General features: G+C 45.0%; 2 protein-coding genes across 10 annotated transcripts in view; one reads left to right on the top strand and one right to left on the bottom strand.

Moving 5' to 3' along the window:
• gdpd4a (glycerophosphodiester phosphodiesterase domain containing 4a) overlaps nucleotides 1–13,946 on the top strand; it is a 90,263-nt gene extending 76,317 nt beyond the window's left edge. For all 7 annotated transcript variants that reach the window (XM_072576848.1, XM_072576847.1, XM_072576852.1 and 4 more), the window contains exons 12-16: nucleotides 3,441–3,598; nucleotides 5,247–5,394; nucleotides 7,243–7,325; nucleotides 10,491–10,570; nucleotides 13,248–13,946. In XM_072576848.1, the coding sequence (XP_072432949.1) occupies nucleotides 3,441–3,598; nucleotides 5,247–5,394; nucleotides 7,243–7,325; nucleotides 10,491–10,570; nucleotides 13,248–13,345 (567 nt within the window). In that variant the 3' untranslated portion in view covers nucleotides 13,346–13,946. The remainder of the gene's footprint in view (nucleotides 1–3,440; nucleotides 3,599–5,246; nucleotides 5,395–7,242; nucleotides 7,326–10,490; nucleotides 10,571–13,247) is intronic.
• Nucleotides 1–23,199, bottom strand: part of myo7aa (myosin VIIAa) — a 268,705-nt gene that overhangs the window by 1,227 nt on the left and 244,279 nt on the right. For all 3 annotated transcript variants that reach the window (XM_072576845.1, XM_072576843.1, XM_072576844.1), the window contains one exon: nucleotides 22,675–22,756. In XM_072576845.1, coding sequence (XP_072432946.1) covers nucleotides 22,675–22,756 — 82 coding nt within the window. The remainder of the gene's footprint in view (nucleotides 1–22,674; nucleotides 22,757–23,199) is intronic.

The raw sequence follows: 23,199 nt of genomic DNA, 5'->3' as shown, positions 1-23,199 counted from the left end.
GAGTCAAGGTCAGCAATTGTTGTCTGCCCCTAATTGCCCTTGAATTGGGATGTTGCTGAACAATTTTAGAGGGCAGTTAAAAGTTAACCATGTTACCATGTCCAGAGTCACCTGTAGATCAGACCAGACAAGGTCAGAAGATTTCTTTTCCTAAAGGACATTAGTGAATTGGATGGGTTTTTAAAAATGACAATTACAGAGTCAAACAGCTCAGGATTGATGCTAGTTTTCCATTTCTGATACTAGCTTTCAGTTCTAAAAAAAATACAGAATTTAATTTCAAGAAGTCACTGTTGTGGGATTTGAATTCATGCGCAGAACTTTAATCTGTGGCTTAACATTACTAATAACATTACCACTTTGTCAGCATCGTCCCCATGCTAGTTCAGTTTGTATGGTCCCTTAAGACATCTCTGCCAAGCAATACCTCAATAATGATTCACCACTAACATAGAAGATAGGAGCAGGAGTAGGCCATTCAGCCCTTCGAGCCTGTTCCACCATTCAATATGATCAGGGCTGATCATCCAACTCAGTCCCTGTTCCTGTCGTCTTTCTATATGGTTTTAATCTCTTTAGCCCTAAGGGCTACACCTAATTCCTTCTTGAATACATTCAATGTTTTGGCCTCGATCACTTTTGTGGCAGAGAATTCCAATCTGTGGGTGAAGAAGTTTCTACTCATCTGATTCCTCAGTGGGCAAAAGTGAGGACTGCAGATGCTGGAGATCAGAGTCAAGATTAGAGTGGTGCTGGAAAAACACAGCAGAAAATTGATGTTTCGGGCAGGAGCCCTTCATCATTCCTGATGAAGGGCATTTGTCCGAAACATTGATTTTCCCGTTCCTCGGATGCTGCCTGACCTGCTGGGCTTTTCCAGCACCACTCTAATCTTGAGTCCTCAATTGTCTACTCCATGTCCTTAACCTGTGACCCCTGGTTCTGGACTCTCCAATCCTCAGGAACATCCTTCCTGTGTTTACCCTGTTTGGTCCTGTTAGAATTTTAAAGATTTTTGTGAGATCCCCTTCATTGTTCTAAACTCCAGTGAATATAGTCTGAACCAATTCAGTGCCTCTTCATCAAAAACACCCCAAAACCATCAATTCTATTCCACTTGATGGAGTTTAATTTAGATAAACGCAAGGTGCTGCATTTTGGGAAAGCAAATTCTAGCAGGACTTGTGCACTTTATGGTCAGGTCCAAGGGAGAGTTGCTGAACAAAAGACTTTGAAGTGCAGGTTTGTAGTTCCTTGAAAGTAGAGTGGCAGGTGGATAAGATAATGAAGGCAGTGTTTGGTATGCTTTCCTTTATTGGTCAGAGTTTTGAGTATAGACATTTGGAATACCACGTGCAATTCTGGTCTCCTTCCTATCAGAAGGATGTTGTGAAACTTGAAAGGGTTTCAGAAAAGATTTACAAGGAGGTTGCCAGGGTTAGAGGATTTGAGCTATAGGGAGAGGCTGAATAAGCTGGGGCTGTTTTCCCTGGAGCATCAGAGGCTGAGGGGTGACCTTATTGAGGTTTATAAAATCATGAGGGGCATGGATAGGGTAAATAGGCAAAGTCTTTTCCTTGGGGTGGGGGAGCCCAGAACTAGAGGGCACATGGTTTAGTGTGAGAGGGGAAAGATATGAAAGAGACCTAAGGGGCAACTTGTTCACTCAGAGGGTGGTTCGTGAATGGAATGAGCTGTCAGAGGAAGTGGTGGAGGGTAGTACAATTGCAACATTTAAAATGCAGCTCGATGGGTATGTGAATGGGAAGGTTTGGAGGGATATGGGCAAAGTGCTGGCCAAAGAGACTAGAGTAGCTTAGGATATCTGGTTGGCATGGACGGGTTGGACCAAAGGGGCTGTTTCCATGCTGTACATCTGTATGTATGTATGACTGTATTGTTCAATTCCAACTTCCCACATATCCCCATATCCTTTAATTCCCTTTGTTCCTATAGCTTTGTGATGTAGAAAATTAAGAAGTTCACAATGCTTTGTTAAAGATAGAATCCGTACAGTGTGGAAGCAGGCCATTTGGCCCATCAAGTCCACACCAATGCTCTGAAGAGCATCCCACCCAGACCTATTCCCTTACTTTATCCCTGTAATCCTGTATTTCCCATGGCTAACCCACCTTGCCTGCACATCCCTGGACACTATGGACAATTTAGAACAGCCAATCTAAGCTGCACACCTTTGGATTGTGGGAGGAAACTCCTGCAGACACAGGAGAATGTACAAACTCCACACAGCCAGTCACCTGAGGCTGGAATCAAACCCAGGTCCCTGGCACAGTGAAGCAGCAGTGCTAACCACTGAGCCACCATGCCACCCCATCTCAATCCAAAATGGAGAGCACTAGACTCTGTGGATTGTTGCTCTTTAACATCTCAGTATGTATCCTCCAGGTCCCTTTGAACCTGATATTTTTCAATAGTCACCTCTCATTCCTTTAACCCCAGAGAACATAATCCTGATCTTCTCAATATCCCATCAAAAAGCTCCTGTTCTTGCATTCCCGCAAGGCATTAATCTGTCTGTAGTCCCTCATCAGTGCCAGATTACCTAGCCCACTAACATGCAGTAGAGAGGTTTCTTTTGCTGCAGTGGTGATGTCCTGACCTCTGGGTCAACTTGTTTTGGTTCAAGTCCCACTTGCTCTAGAGTGTGTGTTGTAACAGGTTGATTAAAAACAACTTTTGGAAGCAGAAATTGCTAGAGAAACTCAGCTGGACCAGTGACATCTGTGGACAGAGAAAACAGAGTTAATGTTTTGAGTCAGGTGACCCTTCTTCGGGACTGGAGAGAGGTGGAAAAGAGATGGGTTTTATGGTGTTCTCATCCAGGCAAGTGCGGAGTATTCCATCACACACTCCTCTGATTGTAGATGGTGGACAGGTTTTGGGGAGTCAGGAGGGGAGTTACTTGCTGCAGCATTCCTAGCCTCTGACTGGCTCTTGTAGCCACTGTGTTTATCATAGAATCATATAATCCCTACAAGTTTGGAAACAGGCCCTTTGGCCAAACAAGTCTGTATTGACCCTACTTATGTATACTACTCCACCATTCAAGATGACCATCCAACCCAGTCCCTGTTCCTGCGTTCTCCCCACCCCTTTAGCCCTAAGAATGAAATCTAACTCCTTCTTAAAAACATTCAAAGTTTTAGCCTCAATTGCTTTCTGAGGCGGAGAATTCCACTCTCTGGATGAAGCAATGTCTCCTCATCTCAGTCCTAAATGGTCTACCCCATATCCCTTGATCTGGACTCCCTGGTTATTGGGAACATGCTTCCTGCATTTAATCTTGTCTAGATCTGTTAGAATTTGATCCATTTCTCTGAGATCCACCCTAATTTTTCTAACTGTGGTGGCAGTGGAGAAATTGCCACACGGTTAGATGGGGTTAAAGTTCACAGGATATTTCCTATTATTTGTTGCAGGTTCTCTGGTTGCCCAATGCTATGAGATCATTTGTGCAGCAGATGATGCCTGGATTTGTGCACATTCACGGAGGAAAGAAGCCCATCAAAGAGTTACAGGAGGACAAAATTGACAAACTCAACATACGCTACAGTGAGATTTCCAGCAAAGAGATCAGGTTAGCAACAATTTACACTCTTATCACATCTTTTAACAAGCTCACAAGTCAGATGACACCAGGTTATAGTCCAACAGGCCTATTTGAAATCTCAAGCTTTCTAAGTGCTGCCCCTTCATCAGGTTCACCAGTTCCAACTCCTCAGATACTGAAGCAGACCTTGTCCAAGTACAATAAAATCTGGACAATATCCAGGCTTGGGCAAGTAACATTTGTGCCCACAGACTTCAAGTATTAACCATCTCCAATAAGAGACAATCTAACCATCACCCCTTGTTATTCAATGGCATTACCATTACTGAAACACCCATTATCAACATCCTGGGGTTTCCATTGACCAGAAACGGAAGTGGCCTAGCCATATAAATATTATTCCTGATGAAGAGCTTATGCTCGAAACGTCGACTCTCCTGCTCCTCAGATGCTGCCTGACCAGCTGTGCTTTTCCAGCACCACACTTTTTGACTCTGACCTCCAACATCTGCAGTCCTCACTTTCTCCCATATAAATGTTAAGGGTGTAAGAGCAGGTCGGAAACTAGAAATATTGCAGTGAGTAACTGACTCCCAAAATCCATCAAGGCACAAGTCAGGAGTGTGATGGAATACTCCCCACTTGCCTGGATGGGTACAGCCCCAAAAACACTCAAGAAGCTTGACACCTTCCAGGACAAAGCAGTCCACTTGATTGACACCACATCCACAAACATCCATTCCCTCCACTACCAACTCTCAGTCGCAGCAGTGTGTACTATCTACAAGATGCACTGCAGATATTCACCAAAGATTCTTAGACAGCACCTTCCAAACCCATGGTCACATTCAGATTGAAGGGCAAGGGCAGCAGATACATGGGAACATCACCCCGTGTAACATCACCTCCAAGTCACTCACCAACCTGACTTGGAAATGTGTTGCTGTTCCTTCAGTGTCACTGGGCCAAAATCCTGGAATTCCCTCCCTAAGGGGCCCACCTACAGCACATAGACTGCAGCGGTTCAAGAAGGCAGCTCACCACCACCTTCTCAAGAGGCAATAAATGCAGGTCCTGCCAGTGACACCCACATCACCCAAGAGAATAAAAAGAGTAGAAATTTTGTACCATTTTAGTTACGCAGACTGAGAACTAACAGCAGGAGAGATGGGCAGACCAATGTTACCTCTTACTGGGTCTGGTCAGAGGGCTGCCTGATTTGATTTTATACGGAAGCAGATAAAGGCCACTTTCAATCCTTCATATTTCGTTGCATTAGAACCCATCGTGTCGTAACGAAACCACCCCTTTGTTATTGCTTAACCAATCGAATACAAAAGAAGCCAATGTGATATGGCAGAACCATTTTCATTCAGTGAATGGTTACGGTGTAGAACGTTCTGCCTGGAAACGTGGTGGAGGCAGGTTCAGTTGAGGCATTCGAGAGGGGCATTGGATGGTTACTTAAATAGAAACAACGTGTTGGATTCCAGTGACATTGCAAGGGTGGGTCTAAGTCAAGATGCTCAGGGAGCCAGTGCAAATGTGAAGGACTGAATGGCCTCCTTCTTCCCCATGACGATTCTGGGATTCAGCCAGCTTGTTGCTGTAAGTTGAGGGGTTGTTTTAAGCAAAGGGAAATTATTTTTGATCAGTGTCTTTCTTTCGGATGCAGAATGTATGCAGCTGCCAACATCAGCACCAACCTCTATGTTGTGAGTGAGTTGTGGCTCTTTTCTTTGGTGTGGTGCTCAGGTGCCCATTCTGTCATCACCAACGCTCCACAGCAGCTGAAGGAACTCCACTGGCCCTGGTTTCTAATGGTAGGTCATCCCTCCATCACACCAACGTTTTTGGAATACTGTGTTCAGTTCTGTTCTCCCTGCCATAGAAAAGATGTTGCTAAACTTGACAGGGTGCAGAAAAGATTTACAAGGATGTTGCTGGGTTTGAGCTACAGGGAGAGGCTGAACAGGCTGGGGCTGTTTAACTGGACTGTCAGAAACTGAGGGGTGACCTTATAGAGATTTATAAAACCATGAGTGACATGGATAAGAGAAATAGACAAGGTATTTTCCCTGGAGTGGGGGAGTCCAGAACTGGAGGGCATAGGTTTAGGGCGGGAGCGGAAAGATATAAAAGGGACCTAAGGGGCAACTTTTTCACGCAGAGGGTGGTACGGGTATGGAATGAGTGGTGGAGGCTGGTACAATTACAACATTTCAAAGGCACCTAGATGGGTATGTGATTAGGAAGGGTTTGGAGGGATATGGGCCAAGTGCTGGCAAATGGGACTAGATCAAATTATATTATCTGGTCAGCATGGATGAGTTGGACTGAAGAGTCTGTTTCTGTGCTGTATTACTCTATGACTTTATAATACCTGGCTTTCCTGCTTGGAATAGTTTCCCCATCTTCCTGTCAAATTACTGTGAGCAAATGCCTGTATTGTTCACCAATCCCATGGCTACAGCGGGAGAACACTAACTGTGAACATTTATTAGTGTGAGAGGACTATTGCAGAGTTTATTAAGGGAAGACAAGTACAGTCAGTTCTGCTATAATACGGTAGTTCTAATCCCATGTTATAAGAAAATCATGGAATAGCAGCACCATTTACACTAATGGGGCTGGAATCGTGTTCAAACCAATACACGCTTTAAAAGTTTGCGCTTTAGGAACAGTTTCCCCAATCCGTCAATCACATTACAGCGAGTTCACATTAATGAAACACACATTACGACCTGTAAATGGATTCTGAACAGACACCAGCCATGATCTCACTGAAGGGCAAACTGGTTTAGAGGGGTTGAATGGCCTCTTCCCGTTCCTTTGTCCTGAAAATGACACTAGAATCCGGGTAGCAATCTCTGCAGAGAGGGGCTGAATGACAGGTTCCCCAAATACCAGGGGGGCTAGAAATGACCTGTGCAGTGACCCTTGCCTCCAAACAAAAGGAATATCTTTGAGCTTTGCCCCTTCCTGTGACTTACCTGGAAAACTACGGAGCCTATAGCTCCCCAATGCCTCAGCCAATAAGAGGGACTTAGTCAACCAATGAATACCCGTCCATTTTGCAGTCTAGATTGTTATGACCTTTTGAAATTTAGCATTCTTGCATTTGCCCTGATGAGTATGAGACACAGCAAGTTTGGAATAGCTGCTCTTTTTGGCATAGTATGAGTCTTTTGTAACTCTGTAATGCAATCAGGGTCACTCTGTTAACAACTTCGATGTTCTAAACACCACACATTAAATCCTTCAATGTCGATGGCTCAAAATCGTGGAACTCCCTCCCTAAGGGCATTGTGGGTTCACTTACAGCATGTGGACTGCAGTGATTCAAGAAGGCAGCTCACCCCCACCTTCTTAAAGAGAACCTAGGGATGGGCAATAAATATTGGCTCAGACAGTGACACCCCTATCCCACGAGCTAACATTAAAAATTACTCCATAACCTTCTACATTCAGCTGAATACAAGCCTATTCTGATGTTAGTCATCAAGACATTTTAACCATATTTGAGCTGGTATTATCCTGATGAATCGTTGATGCCCCTCCACCATTTCCTACATACTTGCTGGGATGTGGTTCCTGGAACTGAACATACTCAAGAAGGCACAAATGGGAGCATCTTAAAGCATTGACTTTATTTTTATTGTTCCATCCAGACCCCTTCTCAGTACAGAACTATGTGGATTTCAGCAGATGTTGTATCAGCCGCATTGATCCTAATAATATTCACCTTCAATTGGTAAGTGCTTGCTGATATCAGGTTAGCTCAGTTGGCTGGATAGCTGGCTCACAACGTAGAGTGACACCGACAGTATAGGTTTAATTCCCAGCACTGGCTGAGGTTAGCATAACAGATTCTTCCCTCACCTCTAATCTGGTAATCCTCAGGTTAAACCAGCATCAGTCATCTCTCCCTACTGAGTGAGCAGGACAATGGCAATATTATCTTTATACGCTGAATTTATTTAATGTGTCACAATAGCATAGGAACAGGCCCTTTGGCCCATCTGTGTTGAACATAATGTCATTCTAAACTAAACCCTGCACATGGTCTGTATCCCTCTATTTGATTTGATTTATTACTGTCACGTGTACCAATGTCACAGTGAAAAGTGTTGTTTTCTGTGCTTTACAGGTAGATTATACTACACATGTGCACCAGGGTAACAGGGCAGAGTGCAGGGTGCAGTGTTCAAGAAGATGAGAAAGTGCAAAGAGAGATCAATTCCTACATTAAAGAGAATCCATTCAAAAGTCTGATAACAGCGGGAAGAAGCTGTTCTTGAATCTATGCGTATACAAACTTTTGTCTCTCTGCCTGATGGAAGAGGGTGGGAGAGAGTATAACCAGGCTGGGAGGAGTCTGTCCATGTGTCTGTCGAAATGCCTCTTAAACGTTGCTCTTGTATCTGCTTCTACCACCTTCCCTAGCAGCTATGTTGCAGGAACAGCGTGAAAGATTCGCCTCGCACATCTCCTCTAAACTTTCCCCCTCTCACTTTAAACCTACACCCTCTCGACATTTCCACTCTGGAAAAAAGCCTGCCTAATCAGCCTGTCCATCCCTCTCATAATTTTATACACTTCTATCATCGAATACAAGGACTGTACCGCACAGAAACAAACCCTTCGGTTAATCTCCTCCATGCCGACCAGCTATCCTAAATTAATCTAGTCCCATTTGCCAGCACTTGGCCCATATGCTACTTTCTCCCCACCCCCACCCTCCTCTCACTTATCTCTCCACCCTTCAGGCTCTCTGCCTCTCTTCCTGATGAAGGGCTTTTGCCCGAAATGTCGATTTTGCTGCTCCTCAGATGCTGCCTGAACTTGTTGTGCTCTTCCAGCACCACTAATCCAGAATCTGGTTTCCAGCATCTGCAGTCTTTGTTTTTACCACATCCCTCTAAACTTTTCCTATTCATATACCCACCCAGATGCCTCTTAAATGTTATAATTGTACCAGCCTCCACCACTTCCTCTGGCAGCTCATTCCATACGTGCACCACCCACTGCGTGAAAATATTGCCCCTTATGACTCTCTTAAATCTTTTCCCTCTCACCTGAAACCAATGCCCTCTAGTTTTGGATTCCCCTACCCTGCAGAAAAGACCTTGACTATTCGTGCCCCTCATGACTTTATAAACACCCCCCCCTCCCCCTGTTCAGCATCTGACGGTTTAGTAAAAACAATCTCAGTCTGTCCAATCTCTCTTTGTTGCTAATACACCCTAATCCAGGCAGCATTCTGAGAAACATCCTCTTATTGCTCTCGGGGTGTGGATTGGGCTGCTAATGTCGCCTTTCGTGACCATCCTGTATTTAAGGATAAAGAAAGAAACATTTCCAGTAGGCCCAGTCAGGACATGCCCAAAGCAAAGCAAGATCCCACAAGCACAGTGTGACAATGACCAAGATTGAGGGGTTAAAGGTTTCCTGTACAGGCACCTGAGAGGGCAGTTACAGCCTTTATCCGACAGGTTTGTGCCCTCAAATCCCTAGAATGGTTTTGGAAATCACAGCGTTCCGACTCTGAGGCCATGCCGCAATGAGCAGGTGTGCACACATGAACATACAAACGAGGAGCTGTCAAGGCAGTATCTGAGGAGCAGGAGGATTCCTGATGAAGGGCTTTTGCCCGAAACATCGATTCTGCTGCTCCTCGGACGCTGCCTGACCTGCTGTGCTTTTCCAGCACCACACTCTCGACTCGCACCTCCAGCATCTGCAGTCCTCCACTTTCTCCTAGTTGATTTCCACCTGACTGTGTAACCTCTTCCAAGGAAGCCTACCTTGAATAAGCTCCCCTCCTCTCTCTACAAAGATCTCAGTGAGTACCTCTCTCACTGTAACCCCCGCCCACCCCCCCCCCACACCCCCCACACCCCCCCACATACAACTCCCTTCCTCTGCCCTGAAGCTTTTCAGCTGGGTTCCTGATGAAGGACTTATGCCCGAAACATAGCTTCTCCTGCTCCTCGGATGCTGCCTGACCTGCTGTGTTTTTCCAGCATGTGTGAACCGGATGGGTTTTTCTGATAATCAACAATCGATCCATTGTCATCATTACACTCTTAAATTCGATAACAATCAATTTCCGGGGCAGAGGGCAGGGGTGAGGGCGGACAGGGGCAGGGTTGGGGTGGGGCAGAATGGTGTGCTGTAGAAACGGTACATCCTTCCTGAGTACCATGAAAGACTCAACTAGCATGTTTAGCCTGCAGGACAATCATTGCAATAGTGTCCTGCTTAATCTCTAGTCTACAGAATGAAAATGGTACACAGAAAAAAAAAGTCTGCTCCCCATTCAGAAGACTAGGCAAACCCTCTGTGTCAGGGTTTGTTTCTGAGCAGATACCCATTGGGTGTAAGGGACCGGCAGCATTGCTCAAGCCTTGCCCTCCCCACCCCCGCCAATCAGTTCAATGGGATTGACACAGCTAAGTCTGCTCCCCACACTCTGAGAGCTGGCTCTGAGGAAGCTGGATCAGTGTCAAGGACTTTCCACGTGTAAATAAAGGGTGACTTGGTGATGGGATACCGGCCTCTGTGAAGGTACTTCAATCAGATTCAGCCAAGAATCTTCTGCTGTATCTTCATCTTGCCCCAATGTTTGGAACTCATTGAGTTTTTATGTTTTGGTATTTCTACAGCCCACTGTAGTAAAATTCTAATCCCTCGCTCCTCTGGTGGGACTTGAACCCAGCCTCCTGGCTCAGAGGTGGCACACCTTGGGTAGAGCCTCACCGAGCGCAGAGGCCACAGTGAACGGATTTCGGAATACTTTGGGGTTGTAAATTTCTTCTAACTGTAAATAGAAAAGTTACCAACACAACTGTTGGGAAAGTGCAAGCGGCTTTTCATTGAGTATAAGTCCAGTTTCCTTGGCTTTGTTTTATTTCAGGTGGAGAGAGAACGGATTGCCATGCTTCCCGTATGAGAGAAGTGGCAGCGATAACCTGGTTTATAGCAAGTTCCAAACAGGTCTGTATCAAAAACAGCAGCGTACCTTTATCTGATGCCTTTCACTGTACTAAAATGGAACCAGATAACACAAGCGACCAAAAGTTACTTAAAGAGGTAGAGATTTTAAGGAGGATTTGCCCTCATGAAATGAGTGGTGCCTGGGCCAGCGTTTATTGCCCATCCCTAACTGCCCCAGCGATGGTGGTGGTGAGCTGCCATTCTTGAACCACTGCAGTCCACCTGTTGCAAGCTGACCCACAGTGTCATTAGGACAGGAAATCCAGGAGATGGGTTGGAAAAGCTCACCGAGAAAATTCTAGAGATTGAGGAGGAGGAGGGAACTGGTGGGAAGAGGAGTAGGATTCACAAGAGACTGAACATGGAATACAGCAGCAATTGCTGAGGGTTTTCAGGATCAGAGCTGGCTGTGGAGAGATAATGGAGACTTTAGGCAAATATGATAAATGGGCATAACAATTTTCAAGTTGCTCCATCACGAAGGAGCAGGAGTAGAACCTTCTGGAAGAGGAGGGAAGGTGGAAGAAATGTCTTGAAAACAACAATAATTTTACATTTAGATGACACTTTTAAGGTAGTCATAGAATCGCTGCTGTGTGGAATCAGGCCATTCGGCCCAACGAGTCTGCACTGACCCTACGAAGTGTATCCCACCCAGACTCATTCCCCTACGCTGACACTCTACATTACATTTCCCCTGACTAACACACCTAACCTACACATCCCTGGACACTATGGGCAATTTAGCACGGCCAATTTACCCAGCCTGCACATCTTTGGACTGTGGGAAGAAACCGGAGCACACCCATGCAGACACAGGGAAAACATGCAAACTCCACATGGACAGTCACCCGAGACTAGAATCGAACCCGGTCCCTGGTGCTGTGAGGCAGCAGTGCTAACCATCGAGCCACCATGCCAGTGTAAATTAGACTGTTTCATAGGCAAAAAGGGGTGGCAAGTGGTTTTTACAGTGCCAGGGATCCATGTTTGATTCCACCCTCAGGTGACGGTCTGTATGGAGTTTTACCTGTGCCTGTGTGGATTTCCTCTGGGTGCTCCTGTTTCCTCCTGCAGTCCAAAGATGTGCAGGTTAGCTGGATTGGCTATGCTACATGTTGTGCAGGCTAGCAATGGGAAATGCAGGGTGAGGGGGTAGGGGTGGGTGGGTGGATGGATCGGGGTGGGATGCACTTTGGAGGGTGGATGTGGACTCGATGGGCTGAATAACCTGCTTCCACACTGTTGGAATTCTATGTAACAAAATAGTGTGTTGCCACGTCACATGAGGAAATATGAGGCTAGTTGACCAAAAACCTGCTCAGGCACCTTGCTTTTAAGGAACGTGTTAAAGAGAGGTGCAGGCAGGGAATGGCAGAGGTCCAGGCCCAGGCAGCCAAAGGCACAGCCACCAACAATTGGACTCTTAAATCCGAGACTGCACAAGAGACCAGGATTAGATTGTATGGTGTGGGGTTGGAGGACAGGTAAGAGCCAAGGAGGGAGTGATCTCACGGATGGATTGGAACAAAGGGTGAATTTTAAAGTAAAGTTGTTTCTTGATGGATAGCCAGCACTGATCAGTGAGCATAGGGATGATGGGAGAACAGGGACTTGGTGCGAGTTAAGAGTCAGGGAGGCTATGTTGGCTGACATTACGTTCATGGAGCAGTTGGTTAGGTTTAAGTGTTTCGAGCTGAGGAACCAGTCAGGACCGCAGTTGGGGTTTCAGAGGTAACAGAATCACAAGTAACAATATCAGCAGCCAATGAGCTGAGATGGAGCAAACATGAGTGTGTGTGATGGAGCTGGACATAGGAGGACCAAGCTATGCGATCTAAAGATCAGGATCTCTGAATCCGAGAGTGTCATGAGAACTTGGAACTTATGTCAGGTAGCAGTTGAGGGAAATGGTGCAAGTGTATCTAAAGGGAGGCTCAATAAGGGAGAAGGGACTGGAGAGTTAATGCCAATAGCCCAGATACAGATGGATGAGAATAGGCTAGACTGAAGTATAAATGCTAGAATGGTCTGGTTGGGCCGAATGGTCTATTTCCAAGCTGTATTTTCCATGCTGTATCTCTACCAAAGCAGGATTAAGGAGTTACTGAGCCAAACAATTCTGTTCTTAGGGTAAACTTTGGAAACAATATAGTTTGGAGAAATATTGATTGGCACAGTCCACAGCTAATCAGTACAGACAGGGAGACCCCAGAAATAGAGAAAATAATTGGCAGAGGGATGTGAACAGGAAATTGTTCATGTGCTTTTCCAAAGCACTTGTGCAGCTGTTTGGAACAACAAAGATGAAGGTGATCACAGAGTTGCTTGGTTAGGAGGGCGAGAGAGTTTGGTCAAGCATAGGTCAAAGGTTAGCAGGCTGATAATCAGTTTACCCAGAGATGGTACAACCTATGGCCATCCAACTCTAACGTGGGTCTTGAACCTGGAGCGCTTTGGCCCAGAAATAGGCACAAGTACCCACTGTCCAAGATCTGAAACCCCTTGGGGAGCTTTAGAAATATCAGTATAGGTCAGGTGGAACAAATGGCCTTTCACTGGGTTTTAGTTTCCACCTACTAAAACAAGCATTTTTCATCTGCTTAATGAAAATCTAGATCAAACTCCCCACGTGACGCGGAGTCTGATTCAATTTTCACAATTCTGTGTGTTTCAGAAATGAACAACGTCTGGTCCATTTCCAAAGAAGCTGACTACTGTGGTGACAGAGTGTCGAACACAACACCCACATCAGATGCCATTGGCCTTGCCTGACCAGCGGTTGGAAAATAAATGGAAGATGTTGTCAGGGTGTAGTTGCGGGGGTGGAGATGGTGGTGGAAGGGAGGAGGAATGGTACGATCCCAAGTACATAAGGAAAGGCAGCGGGCTGTGCAGACAAGTAGCTACAGAGTGATGTCCACCTGCATCCTTTCCCCAGTGTCGCTGGCTTTGGGAGTCCACTTGCAGGAAGAGTTCCCTCATTGTGCTCAGACTGATTGAGGACCCAATGAATCGAACTAGTGATTCAATTCGATCTCGAGACGCGAGAGTCGCTGACAAGGCTGACCTCATTCGCTCATCTCTTACGTGGCTCACGAGGAGATGGCGCAATAGGTGAGGAACTGGCTAACCATGCCACTTGGAGGAGGCAGTGAAGAGTCGGCCATGTCAGTGGGTGAATCCTTCCAGCTTCACCGGATCTTCAGCACCCGCAGTTAAACCCTGGAACTTTCTCCACTACCTTTGTGACTTGTGTTCAATCTTAATAGCTACATGCAACTGTGGAGTTCAGCTATGGGAGGGGGCAGAGGGTGGTGAGGAAGAAATGGGGGCAGTTAGTGTTTTATTTAAAAATAAAATGAAAATTCAAGATTACCGGTTATCTTGGCTATGCATGTGTCTTGGTGCTCATGGTTTGTACATCCCTATTGCCCATCCCTACAGGGGGCATCACCAAGCCATTATAACACAATGATATTGCTAGGAGTCATTTGTAGCACAGTGGTAATGTCCCTACTGCTGGATGGAGAGTTCCAACTGCTCCAAAAGCGTGTAGTAACATCTCTGAACAGGCCAATTAGACAAATAGGTTAAATAATTAAAAAAAATGATAATGGCCCTCTGGACTAGCCTGTAGATCTGGAATTACCATCCCTTCACTTGAAAACAACCAGACGTGTTATTGCAACAATTAACGATGGTTTCACACAGTCACCCCCATTAGGAGTTTTAAATTCCAGATACATTAATTGGAATAAAATTCTAAAGGATGCAGCAGTGGGATTTGAAACCATGTCCCAGAACATTAGCCTCTAGCTTAATAATGCAGCAACAAGAGAGGCGATGGCCTAGTGGCATTATCACTGGACTTGGCAAAAGTGAGGACTACTGATGCTGGAAATCAGAGTCTAGATTAGAGTGGTGCTGGAAAAGCACAGCAGGTCAGGCAGCATCCGAGGAGCAGGAAAATTGTCGTTTCAGGCAAAAGCCCTTCATCAGGAATGAATGGACTGGACTGTTAATCTAGAGACCTGGGAAATGTTCTGGGTTTGAACCCCATGCACGCTGGATGGTGGAATTTGAATTCAATGAATGTCTGGAATTAATAATGACCATAAATCCATTGTTGATTGATGGAAAAACCTATCTGGTTCACTAATGTCCTTTAGGGAAGGAAATCTGCCATCCTTACCTGGTCAGGCCTACATAGGACTCCAGACCCACAGCAATGTGTTTGACCCTTAACTGCCCTCTGGGCAATTAGGGATGGACAATAAATGCTGCCTAGCCAGCAATACTCTCACCCTGTGATGAATAAAGAAAAAAATCCCCACAGTGCCACTGTTTCACCCCACTCCATGAGCCCAAAGATGTTTAGGTTATTAGGATTGGCCATGCTAAATTGCTCCATAGTGCACTGGGATGTGCAGGCTAGGCGTGTCAGCCATGAGCTACATGGGATTACAGAGGTAGAAGTATTTGGGGGAAGATGCTATTTGGAAGGTTGGTGCAGACTTGATGGGCCGAATGGCTCCTTTCCGCAGTGTAGGGATTCTATGATCATGGAGTGAGGAAAATCTCCACTAGAGGGATTTTGGGAATCAATGTTCAAAATCAGCAGGAGCTGCCTCATGCTGTTATACTTGTCGTTAGCTCACTTGGCTGGATGGCTGGTTTATGATATAGAATAGCACCAACAGCACACGTTCAGTTCCCACACTGGCTGAGGTAACCACAAAGATTTTACTTCTTCACCTATCCGCTCACCTGAGGCATGGTGACCCTCAGGTTAAACCACCAGCTGTCATCTTTCTATCGAGTGAGTGGCTCTGTGGTTTGGTAAGACTATGGAGACTTCACTGTTATACCTGTCACAACATTTATCAAATAGATAGCAAGAAAAGTCTCCCATGGCAAGGGGATGTCTTTTAAGATGAATAGTGTTATGAAGGTGTGGAGGTATACTGTACCTTCAAGAGAGTGAAGGACTTAGAATCTAAATTCTTCAGCACTCTGTGCTTGCTAACATTTGCTCCAGCAGCTAGCAGTACCTGGGTTGCTACGAGACCAAACAAAACAACCCAAGATACTAAACTCCAATCAAGTTTGAATCTGGTATTTTGACAATATTAACACCAGTGAAATGAGCTAATGCTTTGGGGAATTAAACAAATCGGAGGAGAACTGCCAAGCCACCAACATATGCAGACTGCCTGGAGAATAGCTCTCTTAAAAAGGTACCTTTATCTATCAATCAATGACCGGTAAAACAGAAACCTCTAAGAAACTAGAGGAAGATACAAAAAGAGAAGACCCGACAGCTGGATAGCTTTGAAATTTGAATTTTTTGGTAAATCTTAATTGGGGGTTTTATTGGACCACTATTATATAAAGGGGGAAGTAAAAGATAGGTGAGAGAAAGGAGTGGTAAATAGTTGTTAGTTAGTATACTATGTAGGACTTTATTCTCCAAGTTCTTAAATTTTTGGTACTTTAAATAGTGACTATGGGGATAGTTCTTGGCCTCTTGAATTAACAGATTACTGCACAGGGTACATTTTTTCTATATTGCTGGTTTAAATTAATGGTGGCGGGTAGGGTTAACCTCATGTTGTAACAATAGAACTACTAATAGCACAATGGAGAAAAATTTATGTAAAAAACACAACAGCACGAGTCTGAAACACACCGCCTTCAAAGATGGTGCGATTTGTTGTGAGAGAAAGAGACAGCCATTGATTAATACTAGTTTGTAAAAACTTATGGTACCCATGAGACTGAATGTAACAGACAGAACAGTAGGCTGAAGAACACTGCAGCAAATAGTGTCAATAATAGTTATAACTGAGTCAGTGGGTCAAGGGCCTGGATAACAACTGAGTTTAAATGACACCAGGACAGTTGGAGAACATGGAAAGATGAAGCAGCTACAATATTAATTGGCTTGAGGGTCCATTAATGAGCAGGGGAAACCTGAATTCAAACTAGGTCCATGTTGATATACAACTCCAAAACCAATCCGTATACTTTCCTCATAATGGTCCTTCTGGTCATTTATCCATCCACACAGTAAGAAACAAACTAGGAATGGGGGGGGGGGGGTCACTCTTGATATGCTGTGGCAGTGCCCCTACTCTGGACCTGGAAGCCCAGATTCAAGTCCTACCTGCTCCAGAGTCCTGCAATAACATCCCTGGACAGGCTGATCAGAACAAATAGGTTAAAATTAAAATTAAAAAACTATAGACCAAGGTCAAAACTTTCCCTTGAAGGGGTGAAGCAGGCAAGTGCTTAATTAAATGGAGAGAGTGCCACTCCAGTGGGCTCATTTGCCCTGGCTGTGGGTGCCATTGGCTGGGCTAGCACTTATGGCCCATCCCTAGTTGCCCCTTGAGAAGGTTGAGCACGAGCTTCCTCCTTGAACTGCTGCAGTCCCTGTCATTACAGAGGAAATTCCAGGATTTTGACCCAGCAACAGCTGAAGGAACAGCGATATATATCGACATCAAGATGGTGAAATGTTTGAGTGTTGTTGAAATTGCACCCATCCAGGCATGTGTGAAGGTTCGAAAACATTTTGGACTTGGAGATGGTGGACAGTTATTCCTTTGTTGTGCTATTGAAGTGTAATGATGTAGAAATTCTGGGCACTTCAAAGTGTGGAGAGAAAAGAATTCTTTGCCTTGCGTCACATTCAACACTTTTCATTGGTGTTTTGTAACAAGATAGACATTATAATAAATAAATGGACAAGATTGATTTTTTGGTTCAAATAGCTCACTATCGCAGTTAATTTCATCCCCTCAGAATACCAGCTCCAGCATCTACTGGCTTCCTCTACAAACATAACATCTGACTTTCAACAATTTCTTCAGCTGCTCACCAACCACTTGTTGAATGAGCAAGTAACACTGTCCCGCCATCCCATGAAGATGGAAATTAACCACGAGGTATTAGGTCACAAATAAGCCTTGAGCCCACTGAATGACAGAATGGTCTGAAAAGGACAAAATATCCCAATCCCTCTCCTACATTCCCACATGTAGCCAGCTCACTGACAACACCAACAGTCATGGAAGTTGACAGAAAAATGCACATGGACATGCTTTGTGCATACGTGTGGAGCAGACAGGATGGAATCAGGCCCGTGCTGATTTCACAGAAGTTTCTCCAACTCCTCTTAAATCTGATCCCATCAAAAGTTATAAATGTATACAGACACACAAAGGAACAAAGGCAATGGATCACAGAGGTATTTAATACACCGGTGGTACATTTTTTAAACAGATGCAAACTGCAGACACGACATTAGACACTCAAGTGTATCTGACCCCCGGCAGGTGAGAAAAATCAAACACTATCTTCAGCTGGCATTTAACTCCAAACCATGCATCCACACTAGTTTCACCATCTTTTTAAAAAAGTCACAATATAAGAGTTCATTTATTAACATTATTTACAAATATATTGTTCATATACCAGTGGTGGTCAAAGACAAACAGGTTCTTTTATCTACATTGGAGGGGAATGGGAAAGAGACAACAAAATAAAAGCTTTGACGTTTATTCCAAGCTCATTGTCCTATACTTCTCTCCTGTGTGGCTTTAGAAGCAGCACTGGGGAATGAGCATGAGCAGCAACCTTTCAGGAACTGTGCTTTTGCGAGTTTTATGAGCTAATACATTGTCAAAATCCATCAACTGCTCCCCTCATTGCATTATATATGAGCATCACTCCAACTGTTGTCTGTTCTCCTCCCCTTCTCTCACACACATTAGGGTGGACGCCCCGATGCAAACTCCAAACATCCTGTGTGAAGGCACTGCCATTAACACACGACACTTGACAATTATACAAGTATGGGCAGTGTTATGTCAAATCCTTACCCAAGGCCAGGAACTGGTTGGGAAATGATCTGAGAAGTAAAGATGGCTGACAGGCCAAGTTAGTGCCAGGCATGTAAACGGTGGCCATTTTGGTGACGTGGCATCTGGCCTTCTGTTTCAATGCAAAAATAAAGTCTGCCACCTCAGTGAAGTCCTTTAATAAAAGTTTATGAAAATACACAAGTGCAGCATTTTATCTCAATGAGATGTCACAGGGAAGGGCAGGGAGACTGTGTTACAGTCACTCATGAACCTTTTCCTTCCCCCAAGCTCCCAGTTCATGTAGAATGACAGCCCATGAAAACAGCCCTCTTTGAAAGGAGCAAGACAGACAAAATAAATGTAACACACTCAGAAAAGAACTGCATTTGCACTTAACACAGACTCTAAAGTACTGGCAATAAATCCCCCACAGAAGATCAGCGTTGGACAGATTCAATCACTTTAGGTTAGAACTTATGTTGTATGTTTTTACAGTTCTCAGTCTAATCCTATTAGGTCTGTTCTGGTGAGATGTACCTTTACTTCCCTGGTTAGTAGGGCCAGACAGGAGATAGCAAAATAACAGGCGCTGGAACTATGGCATCTCACAGAGGCCACCTTTAAATAGCCAATACCAAGTCAAGGTAGGTCCAATGTGGCCTTACCTGCAAGGTACAATGTTTGCATCTCTCTCTTGACTCCTAGGTTGCTAACCTCAAGACTTGACACAAGGTTAGAAATGTTAGAGGGAGCATCCCATTCAATCAATCAGAGTGAGAGAGGCCCCATAGCATTTGCAAACACATTAGCAATAATAGCAACAGACTCAGTGGTGCGCCCTTGTGGTCATCATTATTGATCTTTTTGGGGAAGGCCAATCAAACCCAACGAGAGATAGCATCTCCTGAGCTGGAGAGCCACTTTGGAACGGAGTTGGCAGCAATAACCAAGGCAGTGCAAGCTGGGCTGAAAAAACCCGGAGATCGTCTAAACAAAACACAACACAATGACACGGGACGGCTGCAGAGACGGCAGCAGGAGGAAAACAACACCCCCCTGCAGCCTCCAAACAACTGCTTGACCTCAACAAAACCAAACCATAACCCCATGCATTGTCGGAGGATGTGGTTATTCACAGAGAGACACAAAACTGATTGTGAAAGCAGTTTCCCCAGTTTCTGTCCAATGTGACTGTGTTCACAGGGAGGATGGAAGGAAGTTAGAACGTGGGTGCATGGACGGGGGTGGGGGGGAAAGAATCACTGATGATCTGGGAAGTTAGAGAATCAAAACTTAAGGGGAGCAGATGGATTATCCTTCATGATAATGGCATAATGACTCAACAATGGTCATTTAAAAAGGGTTGGATTAATCCAAACATTTTCACCCACTACTCAAACTGACTCGCAGAGCAGGTTAAAAATAACTATCATTCTAAAAAGGTTTGAGTTATACGGTGCCAATGTAACTACAAAACATGGGAGTCAGTCACCCAGAGCTATTTTATTTCTAACCAAATGACTCCCAACCTATAGGCAAAGGACAACCAATGATACGTGATTAAAATAGAATTTATTTTGTTCAGAAAAGGCACAGTGGCAGTGTAAGTGAGAGCCCAAAATTGAATGGGACTCCAGCACTTGGAGCTAAAGGGATTTGTTCCCTTTGGTGGGAGTGCCTGCGGAGACAAGTCAATCCAACAAGTTCTCCATTGAAAACAAACACTGGACTTCACCCAATTGGCAAGCACTGCCTCAGCTGACATTATTTATAAACAAAGTGACATCCATTCACCTCAGTTAAAGATCAGTTGATTGGAGCAAGCAAGGCATCATGGCCTGGCAGTGATCAGGAGTTGCAGGTGGTTCCAGTGCGTGGTGGACAGGCCCGGCTGTGTTCTGATCAAATCCTCACATTGTACGGGGGATGGGAGTGAGAGCGCACGAATAGATCACACTCCAACCAGAGGCCAGCACTGATCGCTTGATGTGCCCAAACTCAAGTACCAATCCCATTCAGTACCAGTGTAGTGTCCAAGCTTCTGGCACAGGTCACCGGCTCCCTAATGGGGCTCACTCATTGGCCCCTGAATCACTGTCTCTCTCATGAAACGGTGACCATGGTACATGTGATAGTTGTCAGCCCTTTCTGGCTTTAGGATCACAAGGAACATTGTGAAGTGACCTTAATTTTTTTTCCTCTCTCTCTCTCTCTCTCTCTCTCTCTCTCTCTCTCTGTTTGTCCTCCCCTCACCCTCAAAGAAAGGAGTCCTGCTCCCCTCCCACATCCTGCGAGACACAGAGACACAGAGACACAGAGACACAGAGACACAGAGACACAGAGACACAGAGACACAGAGACACAGAGACACAGAGACACAGAGACACAGAATAAACCAGAACTGAACATTTGAACTGAAACCAGACTGACTCTGAAACACAGAGTGAGAGCAGTCAGAGGGTGGGAACAGCCACAGGGAGGGAGAGTGAGAGGGCAGACACAGGGAGCAGACTTAGAGGTGTTGGGGAAAGAGAACAGCCAGAGCGAGGGGGGAGGGAGGGAGTGCAAGAGCAAGAAGTGGGGGAGACCAAGGTGGATGGAAGAGAGCGAGAAGGAGGACAAAACAAAAAAGAGCAAGAGAGAGAAAAACCAAAAGATCTTTTAAGATGTGAAGCCTTTGCCAGTATACAGAAGACTCGACACCTAACAAGCTCCAATTTGCCATCTCTCCAGACATATAGACTTGAACATTCCTCGTCATTTCGGTTGTGATATGCTCAAGGACAGATTCACTGCCAGCCAGTAACATACTGCTCTATAGTTTTAGGACAAACCCAACAGAGAGTGATAAAACAAATAATTTTAGGTTTTATAAAACTTGGTGACTACAAGAATTACAAATCAGACAACTCCCACAAACCTGTTGCGCAAATGGTTCAAGTTAAAAACCTTGCTGAAATTTCAAAAAAGTGCATTTTCTGGTGCTGGGACGGAAGCATACAAGCAGGATTTGGTGGGGACGGGGGACGGAAAAGGGGAGCAGGGATAAATGCAATCCTCAACATATGAACTGCAAAACACATCCGGTTGGGGGGAAAGTGACTAAAATAGTGCTTTATTTTGGTGTGGAGATTAGAGATGAGAAGTGAACAAGCTGAGGCAGTGACATGTTCATGAATAACCCCACGTGGGAATGAATGAGAGGGACAATAATACGACCCTGTGGTTAATCTGGTCATTGATCCACGGCAGACACCCTTGGTTTAGAGGGGGTCAGTTTTCTCAGCTTTAGGAAAGAAAAATGCACGCACACTTCAAATAATCAGCTGTGCACAGAAACAGCTGGAGGGGGAACGAGGAGGAGATGAGTTTGGCGGTAAGATTACAGCAGGCACAGAAAAGGAACACCTCACATGCAAGAAGTCCCTTTGCATTTGGAGCGAGTCCAGTCGTGACACAGGGTTTTACACAGTATACAAACAGGGGTCTTTCTATTGGGAGGGGCTACAACTGTGCCCAGCCTGGCCACAGATTCTTCTGAAGGCAGGAGTCTAATTCATGGGCCACAGCAAGGCAGTGAGCAGCTGTAAAATTTTGACTCCACTACTACAGTTAGTGAGGATGACCACACCGAGATTTGACTCGCTGCCGGTAATCTGGGCCACAGCTACACAGAAGCTACATCACAGGTATCAAAAGTCCAAAACCAAAGATGGATTGTCTCCTTCTGAAAAAGGACGTAGCAGAATTTGAGTGCAGTAGAAGACTTGCCAAAAAAAAAAGCTTCCTCTGTTGGCCAGGATTTCCTTTCTTCAGATCGAGAGGTCACTAAAAGCCTACTTTGTAGGCCTGGATTTCCTTTGACAGGGGAAGAGGTCACAGTTAAGAATCCAGTTTTGTAGGCCTGGATTTCCTTCATCGAAGGAAGAGGTCACAAGTAAGAAGCCTGCTTGAAAGCCCTAATTTTCTGTTTCCTTTTGGTTTGTCATTTTCTATTTGAGACACCTTAAAATAGAGGGTTTCAAAAAAAATGCACACACACAAAACACACACACTACAAATAGTCATCCTCACTCGAGGGGCTGCTGTCGGAAGAACTTTGCAGAGGGCTCTTTCTCATACTCCAGACCTGGGTGGAGAACGTTTTTGTCCAGCTGCAAGGATTTCCCACAGGCCTCAAAAGTTGGACCACCTCGTTGGCCCAGATCCAGTAGTCGTAATAAGTTCACTTACTGGCTTTAGTGTTCCACTGCTTGTTCATAGAGGTCAGCATCTGACTGATATAGGAGGTCAATAGGTCATCCATTTTGTATCCCTGTTGAGAGGAAAACAAAAAGGTGAAGCCTGTAGAACATTTAAAATGGAGAATAGGGCAGTAGCAGCCATTTGGCCCTTCAAACCTGTTCCCCCATTCAGTCTGATCATCCAACTCAATCCCCTGTTCCTGCTTTCTTCCCATACCAAACTCTTTATTTTTGAAAACATTCAATGCTTTGGCTTGCGTGTTAGAGAATTCCACAGTCTCTGGGTGAAGAAATTTCTCATTTCAGATCCAATGACTCAACCTGTGTCCTTAGATTGTGACCAAAAAATCAGGCCATTCAGCCCATAGCCCATGCTAGCATCCATGCTGCACCTGCCTGTCATCATGATAACCCTCTCTGCTTTCTTTGTCTTTTTGCTGATTGTCCAAAAAAACCTGTCTGGCTCACTAGTGTTCTTTAAGGAGAAAACTGCCTATCTGGGCCTACATGTGAC

Source organism: Chiloscyllium punctatum, chromosome 9 (genome assembly GCF_047496795.1).
Source record: "Chiloscyllium punctatum isolate Juve2018m chromosome 9, sChiPun1.3, whole genome shotgun sequence".
NCBI lineage: Eukaryota > Metazoa > Chordata > Chondrichthyes > Orectolobiformes > Hemiscylliidae > Chiloscyllium > Chiloscyllium punctatum.
This window is presented reverse-complemented; position numbering and strand designations above follow the sequence as displayed.